Source organism: Panthera leo, chromosome A3 (assembly GCF_018350215.1).
Source record: "Panthera leo isolate Ple1 chromosome A3, P.leo_Ple1_pat1.1, whole genome shotgun sequence".
In the NCBI taxonomy this organism is placed as follows: Eukaryota; Metazoa; Chordata; class Mammalia; order Carnivora; family Felidae; genus Panthera; species Panthera leo.
In genome coordinates, this window is record NC_056681.1 from 49,076,143 (window position 1) to 49,100,023 (window position 23,881).

The following is a 23,881-nucleotide window of genomic DNA, read 5'->3' on the forward strand; positions in this document are numbered from 1 at the left end:
TGGCTGATTATAGGATTTGGGCAGGAAATATACAGGATGAGCCTGAAGCAGCATCCTACAGTACAAAAAGGGAAAAGTGCTCCAAAATCAAAAGGATGGGAGCATGTCAAGGGGACATAGGAGCCAGCCTGAAAAATCTTTTCATGGTCAAAGTGACAAATAGTATTGAATTATAAGCCAAAGTATAATGTATAATATCAGGGTCCATACTGATATAAATAAGTGACTGGATGAATTGATTCATGGGGGAGAACACACAAATCTCCTGTACAGATGAATTCCAAATGATTTATGTAGACACTCCACCCTGAAGGAAGAAAAGCACATGTCTCATATCATGTGTGGGCTATGCAGTGACCTCCTTTGACAGAGGACAGTATGCAAAGGTAGAAAGAAGAGTGACTTTAGAATAGGGAAACCTGATAAATACTACTTCTGCCAGACAATCAAGGTCTGTATGCCCAGTGATAAGTCCTGTTGATAGGATGTACTCTTGACATGAAGTGATTAGAAGGGCACTTTACCACTGTAGTATTCCTCCCTCAAATCCATTAGACAACTGTCAGTAGAGGAGCATCCTACAATATGTATGACCAGTGCTCCTCAACATTGTCAAGGTCATCCAAAGCAAGGAAAGCCTGGGAAGCTATCATAGCCAAGAAGAGTCTAAGGAGACATGATATCTGAATGCAATATGGTATCTTGGATGGGATCCCAGGACAGAAGGTGGATAGTAAGCTTAAAACATGGACTTTAGTTTATGATAATGTATTAACATTGGTTTATGAGAAACCTGCATGCCTATTACTGTGAGTATAAAATCTATTTTACAGACTGAACCTTATTATGCATACCTTATTATCAACAAGTCTACCCCTAGCTGCATACCAACAAAAATAAGTATATATGTTCATTAAAAAGTACTAGAATGCTTTTAGCAGCCTTATTCATAATAGCTCAAAACTGGAAATTATCTTTACACAAGAAAATGGGCAAATTAGTTACAGAATATTCATACAGTAGGACACTAGACAATAAATTATCTATGTAACCAACAGGGATGAATCTCACAGGTGAAGGAAGCCACACACACTAGTGTCTACACTCTAGGATCTGTTATAGGAAGTTCTGAAGTGATAACTGCTGGGGGAGAGTGACAGCAAGGGGCCAGAGAAGGCTTCCAGGAGCTGACTCGGTTCTGCTCTCCAACCAGTAACCCGCTGGTTACACAGGTATGTGCATGTTGTAAAAATTTACCAAGCTGTATGCTTATGAATTGTGCACTTTCCCTATGAATGTCATATTTGGGGAACCTATATATATATATATATATATATATATATATATATATATATATAGGTATGTGTGTATATGTATATATAATATATGGTATGTGTGTGTCTATGTATATAGAGATACACATATATATTTATATAGCACATATTTTTAAAATAATGAAAGATACAGAATAAGCCAATAGCCAAATGTATAGCCATTTATAGCTGTTCAAATTTGAGAAATGGGGAGGGTGACAATTTTCAGTCCTGCTAATTTTGTCTCTAATTCTTATTTAATAATAGAACTTCCTATGATCTCATGATCACTTTTATTCCCTAACAATCTGCTTTCTGACCACATGTGACCCTGGAAGAAGCAGGTGGGGCTGGGGGCACTGGGCAGGCACACAGAGGGTGGCCTGGGCAGGGAGGTGGCAGTGGGAGACACCAGGAGACAGTGCAGAGTGGAGGTCTTCTCACCCTCCCCAGGGTCTCCCATTTTGCCTGGGTTCCACTCAGGTTCCCTGGACTCTCACTTGAGGAGTCCCAGCCTTCCAGCCCTCCCCTAACAGGCAAACAAACAAGTGTGTGGAGAAACCAAGGCAGTCTTCTCTCTGGATGGGGCCAGAGGCAGCCTCTGGGGGAGAAAGGGTGTGAATGAGTTGGAAACCTCGGCCACAGGGTGGAAGGCCCCTTGGGAAGGACTTGCAGGAGCTGAGTGCCCTCTAGGGTTTGGTGGCTTCTCTAAGCCCTCATGGAGAATGCGAGGTGGCAGTAGCTCATACATCCCACATGAGCGTGGCACAGTGGTCACTGTTGATGTGTGTGTGTAGTTGCAGTTGTGTTCTCTGTGAAATGAGATCCGCAGAAGAAATGATTTTGATGACATTTCTACAGGATGTTCCCTTCCCCCTGAGTTCAGGGGCCCAGACCAAAGGCAGGTGGAGTGGCTCCTCGAAGGCCGGTGCTCTGTGCCCATGCCCAGGTGACTGAGGTTTGAGTCAGGTTTTACCCAAACACAATCGGTATATTTGTTTCCTAACGGGTCTCTTTTCTGCTGTTCGGACCTAATTAGCAATACAAGATCTGTTGTTTTAAATGGCTTAAAATAGGGGAAATCATAAAAATGCATGTGGAAATAAATACATGTGAGGAAAGAAACATGCATGTTGAGGATTGGTGTGAGAGCACCTGCCTCTGAGAGGTCTTCCATTCTTGTGGCTTATGTCCCAATTATCTTGCTGTTCTCCTTTAGAATGTTGCATGGAGTCTGCCTCTTCTTTGAGTACAGCTCTGAGTACCTTAGTACATAGCAAATGTTAACTGTAATGAATAATGGAAATAACCTTTGCAATAATGCAAAGCAATGTAATCCAGCCAGACAGATATTGGTACTAGAGGAAAAATGAGTCATAAAATATCCAAAGTGCTATAAATTTCCAAAGAGATGATTCTGGAGGCAGCAGGTGTCTTCAGGAGCCTGTCACAAATCTTGGAGGTTGGTGTTAGGTGCTGGCATTTTCTGCTCAGGCCCTCCCACCTGTGCCTGGACCCAGCTCCTCAACAGGAATGAAATGAATGTGTCCGTGGATGATGTGGAACGTGGAAACATCCAACCTTACCTATTCTTCCCCTCAAAATGAGTGTAAGAGAACCAAAGCAGCAGGGTGTCTCTAAGAGAAAATCATGATTTTACTAGACCCTCAAACAATACTTCTAGCCAAGGGAAGTGAAGACTTTGACAAAGATTGTGAGAAACTCAACCCAGAGCTAAGACAAATGTTGGCCCATGGTTCCTGGCCCATGTGTGAAGGACCAGAGTCCAGACCCTTTAAAACATTTCAGATCATCTCAAGAAGGGGAGATGGTCTCCTAGCAGGGGGATGGAGCTTGGCATAGAGAACCTTGCCAAAGTGACACGAGGTCTGGGGCTAGTGCATGTCCCCATGAGAGATTCCACAGTCACGCGAGGCACATATTCTAGTGGCCACCATGCTGGACAGCACGGACATAGAACACCTCCATCCTCATAGAAAGCTCTCCTACATGGCACACACTAGACAGTCCCTCTCTGACCCACCTTCTGACCCTCTTCCTGGCTCTTCTCTTCCCCTCCTCTCCTGGATTCCCCGAGGAGCAGCAAACCCTTCTCCCTCTGTCACGCAGAGCATTGCATCATGCCCAAACTTAAAAAGCCAAGTCCTTTCCTGTGCTCAGCAGCAGAGCCAAGTAGGCTTCACCTTACACAGAAAGGGGTCATGATTATAAATATTTCCTTTGTGGATACCCCTGATTTATATCTTCCTTATCAGCTTGTAGACTCTATATAAGGCCAGTGACTGTCAGCCACAGGGATGCCCCAGAGGGTTCCTGTTGTAGTGGAAATGTTTCTGACCAAAGCGTGTTTGCACTCAGAAACCATGGTAGAAAAGGCTGTACTGTAATCTGTTCTATATTCATGGAGTAAACTGCGATGAACCCATCCAGGCTCCTGAAACATGCAGCTACAAGGCACCAGAGTGGTGAGTGCTGGACCCCCAGCAGCCCCTCCCTCAGCAGGGGCAGGTAAGGCTCTCTGAGGATATAGTAGGTGAGTTAAGAATTTAAAAGGCCACTGCAAATACAGAGCTAGAGAGCAGTCTGTAGAGAGAAGCCAGGGCATACCTTCACTTGATTTTCATCTGTCTGTATAGAGAATTTAGCATCTCCTTTCCTTCCCTCTTCTCCTCTGGTTTGGATATCAAGGTTTTACTAGTTTCATAAAATGAGTTTCTCTATTCTTTATGAATAGTTCTCATATGGTCATTTAATTTTTGGTAGAATCACTTCTAAAATTATCTTGGGTGCAAGAGTAGATTTTTTAAACTATGCTTTCTTCCAGTTACTGACCCTCTCCAAAGATATCCACTAACCTACTTCTATGCCAACAGCATAGACTACTTTAGCCTGTTTTTTACTTATGTAAATAGAATCCTGTGTCCAGCTTCTTCTGTTCCACATTATGTTTCTGAGATTTATTTCCTTACCATTACTGGGTATCATTATTGTTTATCCTTTTTACTGCTATTGAACATTTGTCTGGCTTCCTGTTTGGAGCTATTATGATGGTCATTGTTACAAACATTCTTGTAAATGTTCTTTGGTGAACATATAAGTAATATTTAAGTATTTACTAACAGTAGATTTGTTGTTGTATAATGTGCTCATATGTTCAGCTGTGAGAAGACTGATAGTTTCTCAAGTAGTGATAAGAATTTACACTCCTACCAGGGCTGTGTGAGAATTTGTTTTTTCCACATTCTCACTAATAATTGGTAGTGTGTCCCTTTCTCACTTGAGCCTGGTGGGGGGGGGGTGGTGGTGTACAGCACAGTTCTTTCAAGATGTGCTTGGCTGGGGCATGGCTGCACGCCTGGGAAGGAGGGGAGCAGTATCTCCCCCACTCCCCTCCTCCCTGCTTGCCAGCCATGGTGTCTTCCCCTTTCACATGGTAGACATGGCCAGATAGAGGGTAGATCAGTCTTACCCAACTCAGGCTGTCATGTGAGGCCTCATGATTTCTGGGCCTGGAGGATGCATATAGCTTTTTTTCTCATCTAGGCATTCTTGTGGGTTCTTTGCAGATATCCCACATGCATTCTGCATCCTCAACTACAGTTTGCATGAGACAAGCCATGCATCTTTGTCAGCATTTTCTGTGGAGGTCTGCTTGACCCTCAGTTGGCCTCTGTTGGACAGGATCTAAGACAGTCCCAGTGGCAGCCCACCATGTCTAGTTCTTGGTGGGAGGGCCTGGCCTGTACCCACAGAGCAGCACTTCTTTCAGCCCTGACCCTGAAGCCACTGGCAAGCCCACATCTGCCTTTTATATTCTCCAGACAGGAATTGGTCATGTTCCCTCAGTGCAAGGAACATACATGAGAACCCCAGTGCCCATTTAACCTGCTCACCCTGGGCCTACAGTGAAAGGCAAACACCTGCCCTCCTAATGGAGTGGGCCTGGGTCTCACAGCATACTTTAAGATTCCTTCAAATTCCCTTCCCTGCCTCCAAACACCCAACCCTTTTGTCCTCTCCAGGGGGACACAGGGCTTCAGACATCTGATTTGGTTCTCCTCTCCTGTTTTGAAAATTGGGAAATGTTCAGCGGCTATATAGCTATCCAGCACCATGTCTCTTATGATATTGAGCCTCAAACAGAACTTCTAGCTATTGTGAGTGAGCAGAAGAAGAAAGGTAGGGAGCATCAAACAAATATGGTCAAGGGCTTATAAATCTCAGGTAAACCCAGGACCTGGGTGGGCAACAAGAAGGGGAGCCACATTGGAAAGTGGGTAAGAATTGGACAGCCTGGCTGATCTCCAGCTGTGGCAAGACCTGGACACACAGGAAGCATCAGAGGAAAGCAGGGCCTAGAATCTAGTCAGAGATCATGCGAAGAAGCCAGTCCCTGCAGATGAAACCCCTAAAAGTTACGACTAGGAAAGTTCTGTCACCACCAACAGAGAGACGTTTCTGTGGATAAATAAGCAAAAGTATTAAAAAGTGCCACCCAAGGAATGTAAATTTAACTAATTCTCTGCAAGATGGACTGTCTCATCATGAAAACCTGAGCAAATTTAAATTCTTAAATGAGTATAAGAAGCTTCCTGCCTTGTGATAGATGACTTGTGCCCCTGATGTGGTGGTCTGATTTGGTGCCTGGCCTCACCTCAGGAGGTGTGACCCCAGTGGCACAGCTGACTGACCTCACACTTAGCCACAGTGTGTTTGTCCTGGTTGTGCATTATTTGTTTATATGATTTTTAATTCCTCAGTTTAAATCCCTTCACTCAAGAGAGAGGAGAAGAAGCCAGTGGCTTTCAGGAATTTTAGCACTGTTTTCCTTTTGCTCTTCAGTTTAAAAGTCAGGTTTTATATGTATCTTCACAACCAGATAAATGAGGGTAGTTGTGTAACCAAAGAACCAGAGTGCCCATTTAGTGTTTCAGTGTGAAATGTTCCATCAGGCTGTTGAAGAACTCAGTGCCTCCAAGGTATGGGGGGAGGGGGACATTTCCCCAGTCAGGCCTGTGGCTGAGCCAGGCCCCCAAGGTGCCCTGTGGAGTCTGAGGCTTCTTGCTTTCTGATTGGAGATTCTTTCTGCCCCAGTGTTTTAAGGCTCCCCACTCCCTTATGACTTTAGCCACCTTCCAGAGGGTGCAAGTCTGGGTCCCACAGAAGGTACAGCTAGGTGCTGGTCAAGAACTTGCTAGCCACCTGTACTTTCTTCTAAGCAAAAGACCCCCAAAAGAAAGTAAAAAAGTTCACTCATGACCTGTTGGAGGAAGGGTAGGGAAGGAAAACCCAGCCCCAAGGGAGAAGTTTCCCACCCCAAATCAGGAGCAGGTGGATTTCCTGTCCTGTTCATGGGTACAAATGGGAACAGCTGCTTATAGATTGGGCCAGAGGGCCTGGCTTACAGTGTCATGCTTCTTTCTGTCCAGTTGGTGGCCCTCCCAGTTCTGCCTTCAGGGGTGACAGAGGTGATGCTGAGGGAAAGCTGCCTGTAGGCAACCACCCTGTGAACATGAGCTCCATGGGAGGACTGCCTCTCAGCCTAGTCCCAGGAGCCAGAATTGTCACTGCCCCAAGAGTTGGCACAGATTTGATTCTGATCTGACTGGAGGAGCTCCTGACTGTGATACCATGAGTGCATCCCTTGGCTTCATGGGAGTTCACATTCACCTGTGCAAGCAGGAGCCAATCTGAGCCATAGCTACACTTTCGTGAAAGGGTCCCCAGGAGCAGATCCTGAGATGCCCGAAGACAGGCCATCTGTCTAGGAGGAGAGTCCGGGCAGACTGGAGGTGAACAAGGCGACGAGGAAAGAGCCAGAAACTTCCAGTAAGGGGACACTGAGCCAGTGAGACCTGCCTTTCCCCAGCCCTGTGGCCTGCCTCAGCCCATAACTCAGTAAGGATGTTGAGGAAAGAGTAAATGCAGCCCAAGCCCCACTTAGGTCAGGACAGAGCCACCTCACTGAGCAGTTCTCAAACTCCTGACCCTCAGAAACTGGTAGACATGGAAGTGCTTATTCTTGTTTGAAGCCAAAGCTGGGGATGATGTGTTCCTCAGCAATGGATGATAAACACAGCCATCAGGAGAGAGAAGGCTGCCCAGGATGGGTGCCTGGAAGCCTGCTGGCCTCTCACAGGCAACAAAAAGCCTGCAGGTCAGGTCCTCAGGGAGCCTGCCCCAGGCCCACAGCCACGTCACAGCTGATGCAAACATTTTATTGCTGTCTTAGCTGTAGCTGGTCAGTCAAGAAATAGATGACTCACCCCAATTAGATCATTTGCAGAGGGCTGATTTACAAAGATGGCTGGCGTGGGGACCACAAGGGACAGGGATGTGACTGGAGTGGGCATGTCAGAGAAGCCAGAATGAGGAGGCCTGGAGAGAATAGGATGGAGGGTTTGAACCTGCAGGAGTCATCGGTTCTGCAGCCCTCACAGGTGGTGAGCCCTGTCCCCCTCTTCTAATCTCCCTGAGAGGCCCTTAGGGAGAAGGAACCAGGGCAGCTTCCCAGCCACAGGCAGGTAAATGTGGGAAGAGCGTGGGTCTGGAGAGTGAAGGGCAGGAGCCAGTGTCAGAGCTTCCACTGACCAAGCGTCATGCCCATTGGTCCACTGCACAGATGGGAACCCCAAGTCTCAGACTCCCTCCTCCCCTTTTAAAGTAGGTGGATGGGGCGCCTGGGTGGCTCAGTCGGTTAAGCGGCCGACTTCAGCTCAGGTCATGATCTCACGGTCCATGAGTTCGAGCCCCGCGTCAGGCTCTGTGCTGACAGCTCAGAGCCTGGAGCCCGTTTCAGATTCTGTGTCTCCCTCTCTCTCTGACCCTCCCCTGCTCATGCTCTGTCTCTCTCTGTCTCAAAAATAAATAAACGTTAAAAAAAAATTTTTTTTAAATAAAGTAGGTGGAGCACATGATTTTAAGTAAAGTCACACGCACACTCCCAGGGGCTGGCAGTATCCTTGACCCCACAGTGGGAGGGCCTTGGTGGCAGGTCACCCCACTGTGGGAGAAGATGAGTCTGAGCAGTATTGGGGTTCAGGGTCAAGAAGGCCATGCATGCTGTGTGCAGGGCACAGGGACTATAGCAGGCACTGCCGGAGACAATGTGAGTGGGCCCACCTGTGGAAAGGTCTGTAGCCGGCAGCTAGAGAAAGTGGGAAAGGTGTAGGCAAGTCAGGAGGAAGGGGCCCCCGACAAGTACAAGACGACTCAAGTAAGTTATTTGAGTGCCTAAAAACAAAGTGCGAGAGGGAGTTTAAGCTGTCCATTTCCTTTGGCACACATCACCTTCCACAGCAGAAGGCATTTTCCAGGAGGACAGACTAGGATCAAGGATGGGGCTCCCACCTGCAGGGCATGTTGGCCCCACAAAAACAGAGGTCAATCCCATGTTGCCATTAGAAAGGAGGCTATTAGGAGGTAAAATGCCAGCCAATACTCCTTAGGGCCATAAACCAGAGGGAATGAGGTTTAGAAATAACACCCCACAAGCTAAAAACAAAAGTGTGAGAGCTGAGGGTGTGAGTGGCTTCCCTTTCTGCAAATGCCCACATGCAGGAATCAAAGAAGTGCCTTGCATGGTGAACGGACAGGCCATCAGGGCACACAGCTGCCACGATCTCAGGTGGGGACACCCAGGAGGCTGAGTTCACCCCCTGAGCTCCAACTCTCCCAGTTTCATTCCTTCTATTGCTAACATGGAAAGGTGATTCTGTTGGGAAAAGGTGGGTCATCAGGATGCTCTCCACGCCAGACCAGGGCTGCCTTCTTGAAAAGCAGTGAGTCTCATCCCAGTTTGCCTGAACTGTCCCTATTGCAGCACCAAGTGTCCCAAGTCCTGGGAATCCCCTCAGTACTGAGCAAACTGGGACAATTGGCCACCCTGGTCTCGACCTTGCCTGCACACTGGAATCACCTGGAAGCATGAAAGGCACAGAAGCCAGGTCCCAACCCAGAGCCTCTGACTTCCCTGGCCCAGGGTGTGGCCTGGGCATCAGGAGTTTTCAAAGCTTCCTGGCAATTGGAATGTGCCCCAAGTTTGAGAAGTCCTGCTGCAGAGCCATCTGACATGGTGTAGTCTGTGCTGATGAGACCCACATGCCGTTCCAAGTAAGGCCTCTCAGCATGCCTGCAGCACACTCACTTACAAACCATGGGCTGCATGTGCACACTGGGGTGTAGACAAGTCTAGATCCCCAGTTAAGGCAAGCAAACAACATCTGCTTATTCCAGCCAAGAAGCAAGCATCTGCAATGTCCTCCTGTCCCTACCAGGAGATGCCAGGTTGGCTCTGTTCCTTGGTATCTCCTTTCCTTCCCCACCCACTCCAATGCAGCAGTCAGAGCAGCTGGGAACGTGGCTGCTGGGGGAATCCAGTAGGCCTGGCTGACCCTCAGCTCATAAAAATGCACATGCACACAGTCCTGCTTTCAGCATCAGGGCTTCACAGACCCCTGGATCCAGGACCAGACCCCTGCACTCCTGCATAGCAAGAAAAGCCTGGAGACTTAGACCAGAAGTTTTCAGTATGGAAACATTTCTTCAAGGTTGTACCTCAAAGGAGATACAAGCTGATTTGTAGCCACAGGATCCATTTTCTGAAACAAAGGATGTGTGTCAGGGACCACCTTTGTTAGACCAGGATGCCCAGTGTGTGGAGTGTAAACAGCATTGCTACCTCACAGGAGCTTCTGCAAAATGCAGATGGTGAGTGGCATTGCTGAAAAGCAGCCTGCTTGCCAATGAGGCTCTATCTGTTTGCTGTTTCTGATACATCTCAGCAGATAGCATCTCCAACACAACACACTTCCTGTTGGAACAGTTGCCCTATAACCAAACAAAACGTAGAGGGTGTTCCCAGCTTGCACCGTGAGAGTAAACTGTGGAGCTTGATTCCCCAGCCGACACTTCTGGGCTCCTGGGGACTAGAGCACTCACACCATGGGCTCAGAACCTGCCAGAGGAGATGTCTGCAGAGTTGGGCCAGAGCTTGGGTCAAGGCTGCCCAGTGCCACTACCTTCCTCACACAGACCACCAGAGAACCCAGGAGGGTGCATCTGGTGCCAGTACCACCTGGAAGCATTTGAAGGGAGCTGATTTTGTACAGTCCACTCGGTCATTCATGAAATGTTCAGTGAGTTCCTACCATCCACCCAGGCTTCAGGCAGACCGTGTGGACAAGGCAGGTGTGGACCCATCTCTGGAACTTAAAGCTGAGCCAGGAAGGCAACTACTAAACATAGTTACTGAAACATGTGAGCCTTGATGAGATGGGTCAGTCGGGACACAGGCACTCCCGGCAGGGCCTGTTTTCAGGGGGAGGGAGTGCCCAGTGTCCCCTGCCTTCCTGTCTGTCCTCTCCTGTAGCAGGGCCCAGGGCAGATTGCCTTAAGGGTAGTGGTAATGAGAGATAGTAGCAAAGCCCCATTCTGATGGAATGTGGCCGCCTGGCTAAGGATGGGCATTTCTAGGGAATCATGTTATGAGACACTGGGGTGTTTGGGAGTGCTGCTAGAGAAAATGAAACACAGCTAATTGAGGCTTAATTAATTAATTAGCATTGTCCTAGGAGGCTTCTCATTCAGCCTTCCCTTAGCTCTGCTTCATCAAGAATTGTCAGCAGTGAGCTCCCAAGCTCCTTTCCAAGAAAGAAAATCAGGAGAGGAAGGCAAAAACTGACCTCCAGGATCCAACAGGTAGGAAAAAGAGAGGTCCCAAGCAGACCAGAGTCCCTTCTCAACCAGACACAGAGCTCCACATTTCATCAGTCAGGGTCAGGACTGGGCAGGGTGGAACTTCATCTCATGAGTTACTTCTGAGTCTAACCCTTTGTGGTCTGTTGCAAAGGTTTTGGCATACCTTAGTTTGAGTAAACAACATACCACACCCATACCGGCCTACACAATGCAGAAATACCACTGATGACACATGGAGATAGGACCCAGGGAAGATCTGGTTTTCTGGAGATGGGCCAGAGAGTGAGTTAGGACATTGACCTGGACAGTGGGCTCTGCCTTTCCCCGACCACAAAGAATCCCCAGCCATCTTGGGGTTAACCCTCCTCAGCATCACTTGACCCTCCCAGGGGTTAGGGGGTCCTGGTAGCTTCTACCCCCATCAGCCAAATTCATCATTTTCCTCAAGTGGTCCTTTCAGGATGGTTACAGCTGAAACTCATGACAGTCTCCATGCTCTTGTGTAACATTTCTAGTCTCACTTGTGGAGAGGGACAGCTAAGGAAGGGGTTGGGGATGAGTACATAGGGTCTGCTGCAAAATACCCAACCAGATACAACATCCCAAGCCTCCACATTCCTATCCATCTTGTGATCCCAAGAAACATGAATTTTATCAAAGCAACACCTCATTAGGCAACTGAGTGACCAGAAATGGGGGTATTGGTCTTACATCATAATTTTATTGATGGTTGAATTTTACCAACTGCAGCTATGGTGAAGAAGGTCAATGGTCAGGAATGCTGGGTTCCATGGCCACCAGCTGAAGACTAAAGTGTTAAGTATCCTGAAATTGCTTTAACAGTCTTATGCCATAGTATCCTCTCTGGGAAATGAGAACTATAATTTCCTTCCTCACGCCCCTACTATGTTTTAAAGTTAAATCAGGTAAGTGTGAACATATTCTAGTGTTATTCGGGGTGCCTGGGCACTCAGTCAGTTAAGCGTCTGACTCCTGGTTTTGGCTCAGGTCATGATCTCACAATTCATGAGTTCAAGCCCCACGTCGGGCTCTATGCTGAAACGGTGAAGCCTGCTTGGGATTTCTCTCTCCCTTTCTCTGTACCTCCCTGGCTTGCTCACTCTCTCAAAAAAAAAAATAAATAAAAATTTAAAAAAAGGAAATTCAGTGTTTTTCCAAATAAAATAAACTATCATCTATGGGTAGAAAAGAGGGTGCTGAGGCTGTAATATCTACTCTATCCCTCACATCCTGGTTCCCAAGACGCTGGACCCCACATTGGTGGTGGAGTACTGCCAGCCATGGGTATTCCTGGGGACAATTTTCTTTTTTTAAGCTTTAACTGCCTTGCAGTCTGGGGAAGCAATACCTCCCTATTTCTTCTTTGCCAGTTATAGAACATCTGCATCACACCTGGGAGCACACCCAGTTACCCCTTGGCAAGTCCTTCCTGTCTGTTGTCAGCTAAGTTCAAAGTCGGAAAGGCACCAGAGGTGAACACTACAGTCACTTCATTTGCTCTGACTTGCTCATCTTGACTTCCTTTTTTCCTCTCTCTTTTCTCTCCAACAGACGAACAAAGCCGTGGCCAAGGGTGACTTCCACCAGGCCAGCACTAGCTCCCGGCGGGCCCTGTTCCTGGCTGTGCTATCCATCACGATTGGAACTGGTATCTACGTGGGCGTGGCTGTGGCCCTCATCGCCTACCTCTCCAAGAACAACCACCTATGAGCTTCCTCCAGGCACATAGGAGAAGAACCTGTGGCCAGTTGTGTGCAGATGCACAGAAGGCAGGGCTAGCAAGGGGAGGACACACAGACACACCTGTGTGATGCTGTACACTATAAATTATTGCCAAATGACTCCATAAAGCCCTGGGATTTTCTACCCATGGGTTTCTTTTGTTTTTACCCTTTAATTTCATTTTCACAGCACTGTGTAGAGCACGAGGCACATGGGCACTGCTGACCCTTCCAAAGGGAAGCTCCAAAGATCCTGACCCTCAAGGCCGTCTCTGGATGGATTCTGGTGGATTCATGACAGTGCAGCTCTCTCTGCAGCCTGCCAGTGCCTGGAATGCCATAGCATTAGCAATACACAAACAATTCAAATGTGTTTATTTTTTATGGAATATGGTGCAATAGGCAGAGGGCAGAGGACTCGTCACTTCTGTCTGTGGCCCTGCTTCACTCCTCCATCATTTTCCCTGTCCACGATCCTTCCCTGCAGGAAGAAAATGGGGCTGGCAGGAAGAGAGGCAGAACTGCTGGCAGTCCTCCCAGCTGCCACTGGTCTTCAGATGGGTCCAGCCCTAAAAATGCAAGTCCAGAATCACATGGGGTCTGTCTCCAGGCCCAGTGGACACTCCCTCCATGCTGCCCCCAGCCTGGGAACATTGGGCCTCCTTTGGAATATGTCCAAATTCAGCAGCCACCACGCAGCAATATGCAGTCTTCGGGCCTCGCTGATCTAGGGTGGGGGGCAGGCCACAGTCCCTCCCGAGACCCCTCCCAGAAAGACCCTGAAGTTTGCTCCAGGAACTGTAGGCAAAGGAGCTGTGGACACCATCTCAGCATAAAGATGCCTGTGTTGACACTCACCCTGGTGATGAGCAGTGACACCAGTGATCTTTAAAAGGAAATGAACCTTCCCTGTCGACTAAATGAATAGCTATTTTCTTGTCATTTTTTTAAGTGCAACTACTGCTTCATGCTGCTTAAGTTATCCGATGAATGCTGAAAAATAAGTAATCAGACATTTTAATACCATTTCACTGCTGTTTTACGAGTGTTCATTATTTAACAAAAATTATCTTTTAGCTTTTTTGCTTATGACTTTTTTTTTTCTGATGAATATCAATTCTTGGGTTTCATTTCTACTTTTCACTTGTTTTAAATAACCACAGAGTGACCAAAGACTTAGCTGGTGGAAAAGTGGGAGTGTCTCCTAAGATAAGGGTCACAATAGCCCTGGCTGCTTACACTTTTACTTTGAATACCATTAATATTATTATCCTAATAATAATATTAGGGGACACAGGGGCCATCTCTCTAGGACAGTGATTCCTTCCACAGCACTTACAAAATACCTGCTGCCTGGGTCCCAGCCCCAGAAATTCTGATGTCATTGAGCAGGGCCACAGCCTGGTAATGCCAGTGTCCAGCACAAGTTAGGAACCACTGTCCTGGAATAAGGACTTGGGTTTGATCTCCTTCACCTGCCCCTCTCCCCCTTGAACTTAAATGCTTAATATTCTGAAAATTTGTAGCACTGCCTTCCTGGATCAAATCCAAGATCCATCTAGAATTTGTCCCTAGCGGATGCTCCAAAAACATATTCTAAGACCCTAACCCAAAGAAGAATATATGAAAGAAGCCCAAACATCCCTGTAAGAGTCAGAATAACCTGGTGATAGAGTGCATGGATTGGGATCAAACCAGCTGTGTGATCCATATGGGTGCATGTCTCTGAACCTCATCTCTAAGAGATGACAGTTAAGGCCCACTTCTGAGGACTTCTGGGGAATGCACGGGCACAGAGTCCAACGCCTGGCCCGGGTTGGTGTGCTGGACATGGGATGGCTGTGGTCACTCTCAGTGTCCTAGATAGCCCATCCCACAACTTGTTCGTGTCCTTCCATTTTTTCTGCCCAGTACCTCAGGGTTTATTCATCATGAGCCATTGTGTGAAATGATCTTTTTACTTGTCCTAAATTAGCCCATTTTAAGTTCAAGAGGTGCTCAAAGTTCCATATCTTTGGATTTAGTAAAGAAGTAGAATCTACTCCCTATGTCCTCCCCACTGTCTCCACTGCCACCAACATGGGTGCTTCATGCCAGCCCCTTAGTGCCCAGGTGCTCTGTCTCCTGCTAGACCACCTTCCCATCTTCTCTCAGCCCCTGTCTTTCCACATGGAAAAGCTTCAGGTTAAAGGGGTTCAGGCCTCTCTGTGGTTTCTCAAGCTCTGCCAAGACTTTCCCAAGGATCAGCACAAGAGCATATGGTGCAGATGGCCCTATGGGTGTTAAGGTCAAGGCCAAACCATTCAGAGGACAACTAATAAGGCATGTGTGGCCTTGAAGCTCATATGACAAGTAGACCCAGTGTGGCCCCATCCTATGACTGGCTTGGCCTTGCTATCAGAGGAAGTGGCTGAATGTGATCTTCAGTAGCTGTGTTAGTGACTGCTGCACAGCACAATAGTCTTCTAGGCTTGTCTGTGGCCCATATGCCTTTCTAGACCTTAATTTTTCTAGTTGGTGCAGCCACAGATGAGGCACTATGCTCTGTAGGCCCTGCCCTGGGCACTGGACCCACAATATCTCATGTAGTCCCAAGAACCCTGGCAGGCCGGTGACAGAACTGAGGTTCCAAGAAGGTAACTCCCCCAGCACCACATAAGTGGCAGCTGTAGAGTGAGGATGGGAACCACAGTCTGGTGCCACAACCCCCAGACAACAGGTAAAACCTGCTACCTCTCCCCTGACTGCAAGTTTCCCCAGTCCACAGCAACTCATTTCATTCCTGTAAAAACTCTTTATTACAAGCATTTTGTTGACAGAGACCTGGAGTGTGTAAGTAATTTTCCTAAAATCATGCACCAGGGAAACAGCAAATTAAGATGAAAACCCCACCATCATATCCTAAGCCTGTTCAGCTTCCTCTTATAAACCATGCTGCCTTGGCTGTGGGTCTACAAAGCAAGAAAAATTGCATCGATGCCTAGATCACATTTTGGGGAGCAAGACTCTTAGGAATTTAAAAGGTATTTTAGTTTGTGTTTCACAATCGTGTCTTTACCAGCAGGTGATGGGAACAAGTTGGGGGAAGGTTGGGGGCCTGAGGCGACTTCTGTGGCACTGGTGGTTAGGGCAGGGCCTAATCCTCTACACATCTCCCTCCTGCCTCATTAGAGATGTCCCTGCCTACCTATTTCCATCTCCCTCAAGCTCTTCTCTGCCTATGCTTCACTAGGCATCCCTGCCCATGTCCCCTATTCATCAAGGATTGCCACTTCACCAGGTGTCCCCAAGTTGACCAGCCATCTTGTCCTCACCTGGTTTCTCCACATCACCAGGTAGTCTAGCTACAGTGGCTCCTGGGGAGACCATGGTGAGAGAGGCATCACTGTGCCCTCAGCAGCTGCCCAAGATGCCACAGTCAAGCCACAGAGCTAACTAGGAACAGGACTCCACTGGAAACAGGAACAACCTCTCCAAAAGCTGAGACAGGACATTCTTCAGGCCTAGCCAGTCACTCTGTACCTCCCAAGATGCTAGAGGAAATCCCATCCAAAGAAGCCTCTGGGTTTAAAATGCATCAATGGGAGAGTCTGTTCATTTGCCAAGAACTTCTGTTGCTCCAGTATATGAATGCCAAATGGTTATGTCAGCTGATGCCATGGCCAAAGCTGCTTTTCAGAGGCCCTGGCCTGAGTTTCAAAGCCTTGCCTTTGAGGTTTTATTGGGTCTCTTAGAGGCCCCTTGTGGACAGGCTTGAGCACCAACTCTCATGAGGACAATTTTATGCACCTGAAAGTTCACTTGTATTTGTTGTCATGGGTGTTGACATCTGTTGACCCATTTTCCCAATAAACCATTAAGTGTAAAATTCACACCCTGAGCTGAGGTTGCCCACTTGTAAAATGCAGCTGTCCCATCTCTTATCTGCAGGACACATTCCCACCTGTTCTACTTTTGAAGTTGGGAGCTTCAGACAGACCCAGTGGTAGGAGGCTGTGGCTGTGGCTGTGGCTGTGATGTCCCCCATGACCCCTTGAAAGCCCTTCTTCAGGTTGAGCTGAGCTTCCCAAGAAGTGATTACCTCACTCCCAAGAGGTTCTATTCCAAAGATTCTACTAAACCTAGCAAAGCAGTGGTGGACGCCAAGCCCGCAGATGCTTGGGGCCAGCACACTGCTGGCTCCCTTCCAGATAAACATATAAAACAAGTAATGAATTTGTTGTCTTGCTGATCCCCTAAGAATGAGGTCAGAGCTCCACATACATGGGCAAGGAAGGAGGGGGCAGGAACTGCCAGCCCCATGTTTAGGGCACAGCAGGCTTCTGTGGACCAGTGGCTGCCCTGTGCTGCAAGGATGATGGGTATGGCATGGCCCACTGCAGCCTCTAAACAGACTCCAGGGAGATGAGAAGAGCAAGTTCAGTGGGCCCACACAGCAGGACATGGTGACCACTGGGAGTGAAATGTCACATGGGTCTCTGTAGTAGAGAACACATCTTAAGTAATTCACAGGGCAGGGAAAGACCCTCAGGGGCTCAAAAGATTTAATCAAACCCACCAGGAAGAAAAGACAGTGGGCTGACTGAGGTGGCATCTTTGGGGTGATAGAGAAGAATGTGGGTGCCTCCAGGGAGAAGCATCAGGCTTTCCAAACCCAGACAGTGCTGAGAGGAGCAAGGCATGGTCTGACACATGGTCTCAGCTTTTCTGCCTCCACTGAATTCAGTAACGGGGTTGCGATTGCTCTGGCCTTTGGGCCATGTTCCTTACTGCTGCTTCACCAGGCCCTGCTATGTAGATCCAGGATACAGGCATCAAGATGACTGTTCTTTTAGCTGAGTACTGCCATTAGTTCCCTCTGTTGCCCACATGTCCTTTCTTCTAGCACGCAATGAGCTCGGTTTACCCAGGCCAGTGAGATAGGTTCACTTGTCTTAATTCAGCATTCAACCATGTGCCCGACTGACTACCAAGAATTAATTGAATGCAAGACACTCTTCTAGGGGCTGGTCAAGTGCCAGGGGGTCATCCACTGCATCCTTATGGCCTCCTGGGGACAGAGGCTGGTGTTTCATGAAGTCAGGTCATTTGGGGCCAATCTGAAATATAGGTAGGTTGGCAGATAGGTAGATAGATGATGGATAGATAGATGATGATGATAGATTGATATAGATAGATAGATAGATAGATAATAGATAGAGAGATGATAGAGAGATAGATGATAGATAGATATAGATAAAATTTCTCTACATCTACAAGAAAGAGAAGACTCAGGATATCACAGGGCTGCACCACATACAGCTCTCCATTCTCTTGGGCCTTTGGCTATGACACCTCATGTCACCTGATCCAGCTCATGACTCAGCTGAAAAACAGTGATTTGCATCTGTTGTCAGTCTACACTAGAGAATCTGTATTTAGATTCAAACAACTTTATTAAGATAATCAAGATTTGTAGATAGGACAAGATGGGAAATAGCATTCTTCTAAATCAGCTCATGTCTTCATTCCCTGGATATGGTCCCAGCACATTTTTTAAATATGCATTTTCTACTTGGCGTGGTACATGATGTATCCCTGGTAAGTAGGAAGAGCCTGCTAAAGTCAACTAGTGCTGAGAGGCTGGATTAGGGAGGACTGATGAAAAGCTGTACAATCTCCCCATTGGGCACCTTGAGGCAGGTCTTTCATTTATTCTCTCAAGAGTTCCTTGGGTAATTAGAAGCAAGAGATGATCACTTTCCAGTGACTGTGCATGATTAGAAATATAAATCAGGCCACTCCAGTATCCCTCAGCCTTCATTTTTGTCCCTGATGGAGTTAAGTGTGGAGGACCCCAGATGATGTCTGGGGACATCAATGTCTGAAGACATTTTTGGCTGTCACAACTGCCCATCTATTGGGTAGAGGCCAGGGATGCTGCCAACATCTTACAAAGCACAGGACAGTCCTGCACAACAGAGAATCCACAAGTCCCAAACATAAGTAGGGCCAAGAACCCTGCACTCCATTATTCATCCTGACCACCTGCAGCATAAACATTAGAAAACCAAGTCTGAGTTAGCCACCACCCAGGTGGAGCACCAACCATCCAGGTGAGCTTGGAACCACTCACAGAACAGTCACATGTCACTGGCAATCCCTTCTCATAGTCACACTAGGAGAGAAAGGAAAAGGCAGGGGGAAAGGAACAGGAAGGCACCTCCTATTTTCTGGAAGGAAAGCCACACCCCCACCGGCCTCTATCGCCCTGTTCAGTCTTAGTAAAATAGTCACAGGACAGTAATAATGCCCTTCCCACCTCACAGGACTTAGGGTTTTGTAAAGGAAGCTTTCCTGTACACTCAATCTCTGAGTGCTGCTGAAATCCTCTGGTTCACAAGAGGCTGTGGGCCCCTTCATGAGTGATGGAGTCAGGGCTCCATATGGAGGGGACTTAAGTCATCATGGACAGTTTGTGGTAAAGGAGACTCGGGTCTCCCCATCAGGATGCAGTCACACCAGGCCATGTGCACTGTCATTTCCATGACACACGGGTCCAGATGCTGTCAGGGAGCCACCTGCCGCCTCTCTTCAGCTCACTGCTGGGAAGTTAGATCCACACAGAGCTGGTCATGGAAAGGGTGCTGTTTCTTCTCAGCAAAGAAGGGAAGAGCAAGTTTGAAAATGGAGGTTCAACAGGGGCCATGGGGAGCTGTAGGCTTTAATCTGGTTATCCACAGGATTCATCCACTCAGAGTCCCTCGACATGGCTTTGGAATAGAACCAGAGGCTCAATGTCTTGCAACACCTGTTTCACCTCAGGGCAGTTCCACAAGCATTTGCTGAGCACCTACTGTGTACAAAGTTTGTGATGGGCCCTTGGATGACAAAGACAGAAAATGATCACACATGGGCAAGTGCACAGGCTCACAGGAGACAATGCAAGAGTAGAAACCAAGACTGTAGGTACCAGTGCCCAAGGAGATGGGTTACAGGATCTGGTGGGTGGATGTCTGAGCAGGAAAACACCTGGGTCCAAAAGCATGTGGCAGTGGGGGTGTTACTCAGGCCCAGAGCAGCAACCTCAATGAAGGCCCGACTTCCATCCTGACTTCTGTCTGGTAGTTCACTCAGTTCTTACACTTGCACTGACATTGTTCACAAATGCAGAACTTGGCCCAGGGTACATGGTCACAAACACTTGTGCAGGTGGTAGATTTGTCACCTGCTCTTGCCCAGCCTTGAGGACAAGATGGACAACATTCTCTAAGTCTAACTGAAACTGGGTGATGGTCTCACCTCCCAAATGTGGTCAGTGAGTGGCCACAGTATTTTCATCTTCTCTTCAGACAGACTCTTCAACACATCTCTTGGAGCTGGGCTTGGCTGAATGCTTAAGCCTCATTTCCTACAGACCAGAAAAGCCAGCTTCAAAATAATACTCTGGTGGCTGAAGAATTGGTTTGGGTCCTCCCCTTTTGGTCAAGAGAAGTACATCAATCCAAGACTAAGGATAAGGTAATGGTGACACTGAGGATATCAGGGCATTATGAAGGGTGGGCCATCTTCCAGTCACCAAGCTCTAGGGATGTAATTTCTGCCCATGCCAGGGGCTATGTGCTACATACCACTGTTACTCCCATATCTGGCAGGAAAACCAAAGCTTAGAGAGGAGAAGAATTTGTCCCAGGTCACACAGCTAACAAGAATCTGAATTATACTTCAGTTCTACTTAAATCTAAGGTTCATGGTCTTAACCACCTAAACACATGCCTTATGGTTTAATTGGGTTTATTTGCCACTGGTGCTCAGGACAAACACAGTGTGGCCTTTCTGGTTTTCCAATAGTATCAACTGTCAAATGTGAAGTCCAAGGACCAACTTGCTCTCTCCACTGCCCTGGTCCCCTCCCCTTTCTTGCTTAGAATGGGTCATATTTTATTCTGAGCCTGGGAAAATCAAAGGTATGTCCCTACATCCCTGGAATGATGGTGGTGGCCCTAGGGAAGAAGGAAGGACGTGTCCTCAAACCCAGCACATGTTCAGTGGATAGTAAATGCCACCTTGCACCCCTTCCTCTGAAATCTCATCCCAGCCCTTCCAGGTGGTCAGTTTCTTCATTCCTACTTCACAGATGGGGAAACTGAGGGTCTGAGGACCAGGACCTTACCTGTTAGCAGATTCAAAACAAGCCAGAGTTCAGATGAAAGAACTGTCTCTTCCCCAGCAACATCTCTACTTGTGTGTCAGTTATAGAACAAACCGCAGGAGGCTCCCGGGGGCCCTGCCCAGGCCAGGAGCAGAGATAAGGATGCACAGAAGACCCGGACATTCTGCAGGAACAAGACATCACAGAGAACATACACACCAGGCTGAAATCCTGTGTCTGGGATAGTAAATGTATTTTCTGGAAGAGTCACTACCTAAATTAGTGTTCCTAGGGTCACAATGACAAAGTATCACAGACACTCCTCATAGATCTGGAGGGCAAAGTCCAACAGCAAGGAGCTGTGGCCTCTCTCCATTTTGCAGATGTCTGTCTTCTCTCTGTGTCTCCACATGGTCCTCCTCTGTATGCGTCTGTGTCCTAATCTCCCCTTTTTATATGGACACCAGTCATATTGGGTTAGGGCCCACCCTAAATATCTCATTTATTTACCTTATTTACCTAACTTATTTACCTCTTTAAGGGCCTTATCTCCACATATAGTCACATTCTGAGGTACTGGGGATTAGGGTTACAATACATGGACATGGCGGGGGCAGGTACACAGTGCAGCCCATATACCACCGAAGCTGGCAGGTCTCCCATCCCTGTGACTGCTGCCCCTCGATCACATACACTACCCACAGTCATTTGGAACTCACTGCCCCTCCCCTCCATCCCTGCCCTCAGCCCCAGCTATGTTTGCCTATCTGTGCATCTGTGCTTGTGGGTCCCAACCAAATCTATGTTTGATGGGCATTCAGTATCCTAGACCCCACTTCCTCCATGGCAGGAACTGTGTGGGATCTTGAGGAGCCTGTGTGGCTGAGCCAGGCCCCCAGAATCCTGAAGACAGAGGGCACACTAGCATCTGAGGGGAGGAGCCAGACTATACTCAGGACACAGGTTTAAATCTTCCGAGGCTGGAAGCCACACATCTCTCACTTAGCCTGCCTTCAGTCCAGCCACAGCTGAGCCCTGACAGGGGCTCCCAGTAAAACTCAGAGATCCCAGCCTGGAGCTCTTCTCCCCTCAGTGATTTCCCTGGCATTCCTCAGGTCAGGTGGGAAGCCTAGACACAGGGCATCCCCCAGGTGGGGCAGAGAGGAGAATTGGAAATTATCCCCAGCTGCAGGTGCTGGCACAAGATGGTGTCGCTGAGGAATGCCCAAAATATTTTGCAAGCCAAAGTTTCAGAGTGATGAAGTCCTACCTGAACCTTCTGAGAGTAGGAGCCAAGTCCCCTTCAGCTGCTCTTACATGACCCTGTGTGTGACACAGATGTTATACCAAGACCCTGGCTGCCTGCTGTGAGGAGCGTGGCTGGCTGGCAGCCTGTGGCAGTGGAGCTATGGCCATGTGATTCCCAGGACAGCCCTGGCCAACAGCTGAGCCAGGTGGTGGCAGAGAGCCTGGCCATTTCCACCCAACACCCATGTCCCCTACCAGCACTTGACATGGCCACATGTGCCTGATGGATGCCCAGTCCAACTTCCTCCATTATTCACACACAAACGTTCACTCCCCCAATAAACATCTTTACCCCCCACCTTAGAATCACTTCCAGGAGAACCCAGCCTGCAGCAATCCCTACTGCTGAGTTATGGGAAACAACACAAATTTTAGGAAGCTGAAGCCTAAAGAAGTGAAATGGTATGCCCAGAATTCATGAGCCATCACAGACTAACCACAGGTGCCTCTCTCTTCCCACCATCATACTCCCAATCCACACTGCCATTTGTGAAGTGACTTCACATCCCTTGCCTTGCCCACCCCCCCACAGCCCAGGCTCCGCTCTTGCCACAAATGAGACTCAGGTGATGAGCTGGTGATAATTGCTCCAGGACTCCATGGTGTGCCCTACCTTCTCCTGGGCTCCTGCCGCACTATGCTGCTAGCAGCTGTAGTCAGTGTTCACCACACACACATTCACTTTGATTGACACAAGTTTGACAGACTTAGCAAATCTACTCAGACTCCACAGCAAAATTCAAGCTTCTGTCTCTCTATCCCCAAGACAGTAGGCCTGTGTTTCTTTGCAGAGGCCGCTATTAGCAGAACTGAAGAAAGGGTGCAGCCAATGTTCAGTGTAAATGTTTGCTGAACCATGATTTGCAGAGCCATGGCAGTTTATACTGTTTTTCTTTCTATGGTTCCTTGTGCAATTAAACTGACTCAATTTTCACTTACTTATCAACATGAAGGAGATCCCCTCCTGGACTAAAACCCAGCTCAATGTTCTGGGAGCAGAGCTAGATTACCGTGGTACAGCCGGGAAAACCCTCATCCTCTCTAAGTTGTGTGCCAAAGAGAAAAATAAATATGCTTTTCAGCTTAAAAGTTAGAAAAGCAAATTTGATTTTTGGAAAATGAACCAGACCAGATGTTCCACCCACAGCTGAGCCACAGAGCCTGGAGGATGGACCTTGGGGAATGTGCAAAAACAGAGAAGCCATGAGCAAGTGGACTGCCCTGGCCTCTGTTTCCCATACCTCCCCAGCAGCCCAAGAGCATTTTCTGCACCTTCATTGAGCAACCTGAAATGCAAGGAGCCCCACGTTGGTCCTCTGGATAATGCCCACCCCCACAAACAAATGTTGGGGTTTTCCCTTAGGATCCAATGGGGCCTCTCCTGACCCAAACTTCCAGTAGAGATTTTGTACTCTGGCCCATATTTAAAAATACAAAGCTTTGCACCAACCCAGGTAGCACCCTGCATACGACTGCCCTGAAGCCAAAAGTCAACTCAGAATTCTTACCATCCCAGACACAGCTGGAAGGTGTCTGATGGTGGTCCAGCCACACTGGCCTTTGGTACACCTGAAGCATCTTCCTGGCTCATCCAATGCCCATGAACCATTCTGCCCATCTTTCAAGGCCAGCCAAGTCCCACCTTCTCCAAAAGCCTTCTCTGACCA

At 47.9% G+C, this 23,881-nt stretch overlaps 1 protein-coding gene across 1 annotated transcript in view; it reads left to right on the forward strand.

The window, feature by feature from the left end:
• SYNDIG1 (synapse differentiation inducing 1) overlaps window positions 1-13,799 on the forward strand; it is a 121,647-nt gene extending 107,848 nt beyond the window's left edge. Inside the window, exon 4 of the mRNA XM_042931788.1 lies at window positions 12,606-13,799. Within this exon, the coding sequence (XP_042787722.1) occupies window positions 12,606-12,764 (159 nt within the window). The 3' untranslated portion in view covers window positions 12,765-13,799. The remainder of the gene's footprint in view (window positions 1-12,605) is intronic.
• Window positions 13,800-23,881: the final 10,082 nt, after the last annotated feature.